Source organism: Echinops telfairi, unplaced genomic scaffold (assembly GCF_000313985.2).
Source record: "Echinops telfairi isolate 266 unplaced genomic scaffold, ASM31398v2 ScPeMD7_5;HRSCAF=22, whole genome shotgun sequence".
Classification (NCBI taxonomy): Eukaryota; Metazoa; Chordata; class Mammalia; order Afrosoricida; family Tenrecidae; genus Echinops; species Echinops telfairi.
This window is the reverse complement of record NW_022103901.1, coordinates 1,611,720-1,620,838: the sequence shown is the minus strand read 5'-3', so window position 1 is coordinate 1,620,838 and position 9,119 is coordinate 1,611,720. Positions and strand designations below refer to the sequence as shown.

Below are 9,119 nucleotides of genomic sequence, written 5' to 3'. Positions count from 1 at the left end.
GGTCCTCCGAGGGCCAGAGCAGGGCTGAGGGTTCCCACAGGCCTGCTTCAGGCTGAGGGTGGCTCTGTTCTCTCCTGACCTTTGGGGGCCCCCACCTCTCTGCAACACCCAAACATCTGACAGGTGGCCCCTGCCCACAGGGACAGCATCTGACAGGTGCAGTGACCCCTGGCTGTCCCCACACTCCCAATGGGGCTTTTCCCGGGGAAGGGTCATCTATTCCCAGCCTGAATAACACCCCGTGCCCGTCTCTCCCACCCCCAGGCCCTTCCGCCCGTCGGTCACATCGGGGGGCCACGTGCGGGGACCGGGGCCAGCGCTGCATCAGGCCACACTGCAAGGGGACAGCCTCACTGCCCAGCTCACCCTGCTGGGTGGCAACGCCAGGGGCAGCTTTGTCCACTCTGTCAAGATGGGCTCCCTGGCCGAGAAGGCTGGCCTGCGTGAGGGTCACCAGCTGCTGCTGGTGAGGGGGGACACCCCCGGGACGGAGGGGGGGACTCCCAGGACAGGGGGTGGGGAGAAACAGAGGACCCGGAAGTGGTTGCTGAGGAACAGGGGACTCCTCCAAGAGAGGGTGGCCCGGGGTGGGAGCTCAGCCTCACGCTTCCCTCGGCCACCCCGCTGGCCCCTGCTGCTCAGCTCAGTCAGGAGGGCAGTGAAGGGCAGCTCCTCAGGGGACAGTCCTCTGGGCCTGTCCCTCAGCCCCACCTGTGCCAGTACACACATGAACCCCAGAACACGCACACTAGCACACACATGCTCCCAGGAAGTGCATGCACACACAGCAGACATTTCCACGTGCACAAACTCCACATGTTCACATGCACACACACCAGCACATGTGTTCTCCAAAGAAGTTAGGCACACACACACCACTGCACACACTCACGCACACACATGTTCATATGCACACATCAACACGTGTGCTCTCAGGAGGGGCAGGGAGGACGCGTGGGGAGGCATGCACCAGCAATAAGCCACTTCAGAGGAAGCGCTGCCTGTGCCCCCGTGGTGCCGGCCCCAGACCATGCTGACCATGCCCCGGCCCCCAGTTGGAGGGCTGCATCCGCGGGGAGCGTCAGAGCGTGCCCCTGGACTCCTGCACCAAGGAGGAGGCCCGCTGGACCCTCCAGCGCTGCAGCGGCCCTGTCACCCTGCACTACAAGGTCAACCACGAAGGTAAGAGTGGTGCAGGATCAGCCCCGACCCCCCCACCACACCTGGGGGCCATCTGATTGGGGAGGTCAACCCTGCCCGGGAGGGAGGAACCCGAGGGGCAGCAGGGTGAGGTGGCTGTGGGGGGAACAGATGGCCCTGCACTGGCCACTCACTGAAAGGGGGGCAGTTCCAGCCCATCCAGAGGCCCTCAGAAGAAAGGCCTGGTCACCAGAAAGACCACAGCTGTAAACACACTGGGTCTCTGACACGCAGAGCGGGGGGTGGTCCCCCTTTCCATTGGCTGCACCCACAAATCCACATGCGTGGCACCCTGTGTTCCCAGCTGACAGCATACCTGTGGGCCCGGGTAGAAGTAGTGGATGCTCACCTGCCCAGCTGCTGTAGGCCCCCAGCCCCACACCCCCAACCCCCAACCCCTGACAGCAGGCAACCCTCTGGGAAACATCTCAGTGGGTTGTGCTCCCCCAAACAGTCCTTGAGACCCTCAGAAGGCCTTGTGGTGCCCCAGCTCCCCTCCTCCCCGTACCAGCACCTGGCCACAGGACTGAGCCCCTGTCCACCAAGAGGCTGCATCCCGACCTCACCTGTGGGCCAGCCTGTGAGCCCCTCTCCATAGCTGGCCTTTACTCAAAACTAGCAGGCTCACAGTCTTCCCACAGAACACAAGCACCCACTTCTGCACCTGCCCACCCTGCTGGCCTCACACCCAACACCACCCCTGTCTGTGCAGAAAATGAGTGAGGGGCCCGAGCCTCACCCAGCACAGGCAGCAGTGTCCCTCTCCTGCCCCTGGCCAGGGGCACTGTTGGGAAAATGGAACACAGGGGTCTTACGATACAGGGTGACCATGCGCCTTCATCTTGTAAAACTCACTGCTGCCCTGCAACACGCGGGGACTCAGAGTGCTGCTGTCTGCACTCCCGAGGGCAGAGTAGGTGTAGGTCACACGGAGGGAGTGCCAGGCACCCATTCCAGTGTAGCCACAAGCTTCCTGGAGGGCCGATGAAAAGGGAAAGCCAGGCAGACCCGCTGGCAGCCCACCACCAGGGGAGGACAACAGCCGAGGGCAGGCCGGGCTGCTTTGCCCCAGGAGGGGCCTCGTGGGGGAAGAGCCGTCCTTAGGCGGACGCTGGAGCCCCTCGCGTTCCCCAGGGTACAGGAAGCTGCTGAAGGACATGGAGGAGGGCCTCATCACTTCGGGGGACTCCTTCTACATCCGGCTGAACCTGAACATCTCCAGCCAGCTGGACTCCTGCTCCCTGTCCCTCAGATGTGACGACATTGTGCACGTGCGTGACACCATGTACCAGGACCGGCACGAGTGGCTGTGTGCAAGGGTGGACCCCTTCACTGACCACGACATGGACAAGGGCACCATACCCAGCTACAGCCGGTGAGGCTGGTGGGGGGCAGGTGGCGAGGCCAGAGCTAGGGGGCTGGGAGTGGGGACAAGGCTGGGCCTGAGATTTCGGGAGCGAGGCTGTGCCCGGAAGGCCAGTGGGGGGCCTGGGAGGGCTGGGAGGGCTGAGGTCAGAGCTTGGAGGTGGGGTGGGGTGAAGCCAGGCCAGTGGGACTGGGAGCAGGGACCAGGAGGAGTGAGGGCAGCCCTGGGGGCAGCGAATGGGGTGCAAGTGTGCAGTGAGATTAGATCTTGGGTGTGGGGTGGGCTGAGGCCAGGCCTGTGGGAACAGCGTATGTGGCTGTGGGCAGCAGCAGGAGGCTCACACGTGCCTGGACCCAGGCAGGCAGGTCGGCAGCACCCATGGTGACCATGGCAGAGTCCCCCTGGGGACCAGGTGGGCACCAGGTACTTCCGAGCGGGGCTTAACCAACCAAGACCAGGCTGCCAGTCTTGGGAGTCCCTTTGAGACTGGGGAAGGGGCGCACCTCCCTTCCTCTCTGGGGGCTTCAGAGACACCTGGCGCTCTCTGGCTGCAGGTGCAGCACTACACAGCAGTCCTCCCACCCACCCCGTCTCCCAGTCTCTCCTCCTATGTTATGATGGCCCCCTGCCCCAAAGTGACCCATGTGTCCTAACTGGTGACATTCCGAAGATTAGGTTCCTGCAAGATCATGTTCACGGGTTAGAACTCAACATGCCTCTTGGGGGGCCCCATCCAGCCCCCAGCACCCACTAATTGCCTTACACAGTAGGATCCCCACCCCCTCCTCTCCCCGCACCCTGACACATGCAGCCCTGCCGCCAACCCCCAGCATCCTGTGTGATGCCGGAGCCCAGGCAGGGTAGTGAGTCTCCCGCTGGACTGGTAGCTCCCCCAAAATCAGCAGTGGACTTGACCGTGCCCCCACCAGGAGGCCCCGCCCCCACCCCTGCAGCCCACCAATCTGTCCCTCCAGATCGCCCACAGCGGTGACCCACACCTACCAGCTCTCTGGTCTGGGACCCCCACGTCACAGCCAGCCATGCCATGTGACCGGCCCCAGCCCCCACTCAGGGCTGACAGACTGGGAAACTGAGGCTCAGAGACACTCAGTGGCTTTGCCACAGTCACGCGAGTCAGAGCTCGGGGGAAGGCGAGCTGGGGTCAGCACACCCACACCCACAGGCCACGGGCCCTGCCCCTGAGGCCCTGCCCCCTCTGACCCCACAGGGCCCAGCAGCTCCTCCTGGTGAAGCTGCAGCGTCTGATGCATGGAGGGAGCAGGGAGGAGGCTGACGGGGCCCACCACACCCTGAGGGCCCTGAGGGTAGGTCCCCCCCTCCAGCCAGGCTCCCTCTGCTTGGGGAGAGGCTGGCCGAGGTGGGGTGGGGGCGGGTGGACGGGGACACGCTTAATAGTGCCCTGGAGCCTAGTGGTTGACGCAGCCAACTGCTAACCCAGCGGTCGCTGGTTCAAACCCACCAGCCGCTCCAAGGGGAAAAGGCCTGGCAGTCTGCTCCTGTAAAGCAGGCTGCCCCAGAATCGACGGGGCAGCAGCCTGGGTTGGAACCTTAGGAAGGTCAAGGATCAGACCCACCAGAGGTGGCTCAGAGAAAAGGCCTGCTTGCCACCTGCTTCTGAAAGCCCATCCCTGAAACCCCAGCCAGGCAGGAGTGCTCGGACACAGCTGGGAAACCAGGGGATTCTCCTCCAAGAGCCCTTCCCTGGGGGGTCAGCCCCCAGCTGGCGGGGGAGGAGAAGGGCGGCTGTGTAACCACATCTCTGGGCCAGGCTGGAATGGCAGCGGCACCCTGGCTGACGGGAGCCAGTCACCTTCCCAAGAAGATGCGCTGATTCCCACACGGAAGCATCTGCCCCTTGAGCTCCAGGGGATGTGGGTAGGGGGCGGGGGGCGGTGTCCACTTCTCAGGACATGACAGTTATTGTGCCTTCGGCCACCCTGGTGGACACCCTTTCTGCTTCCAGAACACCCTGCAGCCAGAGGAACCCCTCACAGCCACCGACCCCCGTGTCAGCCCCCGGCTCTCACGAGCAAGCTTCCTCTTTGGCCAGCTCCTCCAGGTAAGGCTCTGCCAGTGCCCCCAACTGCCCCCCACCCCCCACCCCCGGGCAGTCCCACCATGCACAGCCGCCTTGTGGCCCTCCCAGGGGACACCGCTGTCACCATGGCATGCTGGGTGGGCGACCCTCAAAGCTTTACTCTAGACTCTGCCCCTCCCGGCTTTGCCCCTACAGGAGGCGTGGCATACACACACCCCACCCTGCACACATACCCCCTGCAGTCCCTGAACATGCACCGGCATCCTGCGCACACACCCTGCACACAGGCCCTGCACATATGCACACACACACAAACACAGGCCCTGCACACACACACAAACACACATGCACAACCTGAACACACACACCCTGCATACAGGTTCTGCACACACGCACCCTGCACAACCTGAACACACACACCCTGCACACACAGGCCCTGCAGACTCTGCACATGCACATATTCTGCGCGTGCACACCTTGCACCATCTGCACGCACATGCCCTGTGCACACACAGCTCATCCTGCACTTGTCTGAAGCAACCTGCTTTCACAAAAGCTACAGGGAACCTGAAGCTGGAGGGTGACTCACACATGGGCTGTGACCGTGTGACAGGACAGCGGGAGGAGAGTGGGCTGTGAACGTGTGACAGGACAGCGGGAGGAGAGTGGGCTGTGAACATGTGACTGGTCAGTGGGAGGGGAGTGGGCATTTGAGAGGGAGGCAATGTAGGCAAGTTCCTCAGGTTGAGTGCCCAGCTGATGGCCAAGCCTCCTGGCAGCCAAGGAGAAAGGGGCACCCACACTGTCCGTCTTACCTGGGGGGAGGGGTGGGCATTTCCGCCCCCCGGGGCCAGGAAGGACGCCTCCCTCAGCAGTTACAAAAGGACCTCTCCTACCGGACGGCAGCCCAAGAAGCCGTGAATGACATCTTGCACAATGTCCGGAGCCTGGCCACGTAGCAAGCCTCGTGCTGGGCTTGCAAGGTCAGCAGAGGACTTGACCACGGCCTCACAGCCCACAAATCTGACCCAGGACTCCCTTGTGCCCCCCCTCCACCCCACCCCACAGTTTGTCAGCCGGTCGGAGAACAAGTACAAGCGCATGAACAGCAATGAACGTGTTCGCATCATCTCGGGGGGCCAGCCTGGGGGCCTGGGCCGGGCCTCACTGGACATCACTAAGCTCCTGAGTGAGAAGCAGGAAGGTATGGGGTCCCCCACCCCTGCTTCGGACTGCTGGACACAGAGGCCTCTCTCCCCAGCCCTGCACACAGACACACACACACCCCACTTACCCAGTCTTTGCCTCCTGAGCTGGTGCCTGCCTCCCCTAAGGGTGCAGCTGCTGCAGGAGCAGTGAACCAGGGTGGGAGGGGAGGACCAGTCTGTCTGCTCACCTGCTGAGGCAGCCCCTGCTGTCCATGCACCCGATGCCCAAGTTCATTGGGCTGTTTGCCTGGACATGTTGCTAGTTTATCAATCCCTCTCCCTGCTTGGTCCCCATCACCGCTTACTAAGCTATGCAGGCCTCTGGTGGTCTCACCCCTGGCCTGTGGCTCATCGTGGACAGCATCCCTGCCCACCCTTGCCCACTGCCAAGGCTTCCCTCATCTCAAACAAACCCTCCCATGGCATGCCCATGCGGCCGGAGCAGGAATGAGATCTGGCCTCGGGAGCCTCCGGTCCCTTACCCTGGAATGAGCCCCCGCACCCCTCCGGGGAACCCAACCTCCCCCCTTCTAGAATGACCTGGCTGGATTTGAGCTGCACAGCCGTCGCTGGGCCTACAGCCAGCCCCACACGCGTTTCCTCGGGCTCCTGGCCCCAGGTACCACTGTGGGATGTGGCCTGACCGCCGCCGCCCACCCGCCCGCCCACAGAGCCCGAGCCCCAGGGCGACCTGAGCCGAAACCTCAGCCTGGTCCCCTACAGCCTGGTGCGCGCCTTCCCGTGCGCGCGCCGCCGGCCCGTGCTCTTCTCGCCCTCCATGTTGGCCAAGACGCTTGTGCAGAAGCTGCTCAACTCGGGCGGTGCCCTTGAGTTCACCATGTGCAAGCCAGGTGCGCCCCGGGTGGCCCCCCAGCCCACCCTCCTCTCTCGGGTCCCGCAGCCTCCACCGCCACTCCCACCTCCGTCATGGGTCCCACCTCCACCACGCCCACTGCCACTGATATCAGCCCCTCACCACCACGCCCACCACTTTCAATGGTCCCACCCCCTCCACTGATACCACCTCCTCCAGCACCACGCCCACCTCCACTGCCATGCCCACCCCCATCCTCATTGCACCTCCACCACTGCCACGTCCATTTGCAGCCCCTACTGGTTCTTGACCCTCCACCACACTCCCATGTCCCCTTCCGCCCTCCGTCACTATAGCTGCCACCCCCCACCACTGCCACACCGAGTCCCTTCACCCCTGTGGGTGGAAACGGGGGAGGGGAGGGGTGTTGAAAGGCAGAGAGAGCGGCCACCCTGTCCCCATGTGGTCGGGACAGCTGCTGGCGGAGCCAGAAGAGGCTCTCTCCACCCCGCGGGGAGCGCCCGGCGAGTAGCCGCTGTGGCATCAGGACAGCCCTCCCCCGCAGATGTGGTCACCAGAGACGAGTTCCTCCGGAAGCAGAGGACAGGGACCATCATCTACTCACGAGAGAAGAACCCCAACACCTTCGAGTGCGTGGTCCCCAGCAACATCGAGGCCGTGGCTGACAAGGTGAGGGGCCGGCAGGCACACTGGGGAGCCGCATCCCTGCCTGCTTCTCTGCTGTTGGGAAAGGGGGAAGAGGACTCCTCCCACTCTGTCCTGGGACGACCCCCTCACCTTGGTCCCAGCCCGGGCTCCCTGAGACCCGACCTCGGGCAGTGTCTCGGTTCCTACTGTTCAGGGCCGATTGTGTCCGATTGTGACCCTGGGGCCCAGAGACAGAGAGGGGGCACTTGGGACATCAGAGGGGGCCAGTACCCATGGGAAGTGTACCAAGGGTGGTGGCCAGAATTCCTGTGTCCAGTAGAGGAAGCCCAGGCTCTCAGTTGTCCAGCACTCCCGTCACTGGGACCCCTCACACTTAGGGACACGAGGAGCCTGAATCTGACACCGGTTCTAGGGGAAACCTCTCTCTGTCAGCCCTGCACTTGGGGTGGGGGGGGTATCGCAGAGAGCTCCAGGGGTCTGGCCAGCCATCTTTCCCTGGGTCTAGGAGGTCCCCAGCGCAGGGACCCCAGGTCCAAAGACACACTCAATTCCAGCTCTGCTTTCTCAGTGCTCCTTGTTAATCCCTTCTACGGTGGTTACACGTTGGGCTGTCAACCACAAGGTCAGCAGTTCAAAACCAACAGCCGCTCCACAGGAGAAAGATGAGGCTTTCAGCTCCCCTGAAGAGTTACCGTGTCAGAGCCCCACAGGGGTAGTTCCACCCTGTCCTGTGGGGTCGCCATGAGTCAGAATGAACTCTTCATGTCAGTGAGTTTAGGGTGGGGGGTATATCTCAAGTGGGTCGCTCTGGAGTCTGCCTAACCCTGTCAGGAACCCCGCTGCCCCTAATCCAGTTTGTTCACAGAGCGAGGAGTGGCACACCAGCACAGTCGTCGATCACAGTGACAGTAGTCTGGTCAGAACAGACTCCAGGGCAGTGGGTTTGCTGAGAATTGTGGCCCAGCCAAGTGAGCCCATATCTTATTGGGGGGTGGGGGGGGTGGCAGGCACAATTTAAACCCTAGCACTCGGGCCAGCGCCCCTCTCGCAGCCCCCACTGTCCGTCCACACTCAGCCGTGTGTTGCTGAGTTTCACATTTTTTAGCGGAGCTTCCAAAGCAAGAGGGACTGGGGAGTCGGGGTCATGGGGGTGGGGGTGGGGGAACCTGACTGGGCTGTGCTCCCAGGACAAGCACTGCTTGCTGGAGGCTGGGATCGGCTGCACGCGTGACCTCATCCGGTCCAGGATCTACCCCATCGTGCTCTTCATCCGAGTGTCCGAGAAGAACATCAAGAGGTTCAGGTAGGCCCTGACGCCCCCCCCCCAAGGGCCGGAGCCCCAAGCTTCTCCCCTGAAGCCCTGTGCCTCTCCCAGCTCTGGGGGAAGGTCCTGGCTCCTCTCCATGTCTGTGGAGTTTACTGTGTGGCTTGACATCGGACTTTCCCTGGGGCTAGGAGGTTCCCAGCATAGAGACTCCCAATCCATAGGACACGCTGATGCCTTCCAAAAGGCACACCCCCTCCCAGCCCTACCACACCTGCCTAGAACAGCTCGCTCCACTTCTGGGGCCCCAACTTTCAAGGACAGGCCTGACCCTGGGGGGGGCAAGACCCCGTGGCAGCAACAGAATGGGGACAGGGAGCCACAGAGGGAGTGGGGGTCTGGGCACTGTGCTGGGGCTGGGGCCCCAGGGAGCAGACACAGGGACAGAGGTGGGGCTGGGGCCCCAGGGAGCAGAGACATGGACAGAGATGGGGCTGGGGGACCAGGGAACAAAGGCATGGACAGAGGTGGGGCTGGGG

At 63.0% G+C, this 9,119-nt stretch overlaps 1 protein-coding gene across 1 annotated transcript in view; it reads left to right on the top strand.

Moving 5' to 3' along the window:
- CARD11 (caspase recruitment domain family member 11) overlaps window positions 1–9,119 on the top strand; it is a 35,185-nt gene that overhangs the window by 24,340 nt on the left and 1,726 nt on the right. Inside the window, 9 exon segments of the mRNA XM_045284374.1 lie at window positions 141–466; window positions 1,056–1,182; window positions 2,335–2,575; window positions 3,795–3,891; window positions 4,551–4,646; window positions 5,694–5,829; window positions 6,505–6,684; window positions 7,213–7,337; window positions 8,504–8,619. Of these exon segments, the coding sequence (XP_045140309.1) occupies window positions 141–466; window positions 1,056–1,182; window positions 2,335–2,575; window positions 3,795–3,891; window positions 4,551–4,646; window positions 5,694–5,829; window positions 6,505–6,684; window positions 7,213–7,337; window positions 8,504–8,619 (1,444 nt within the window).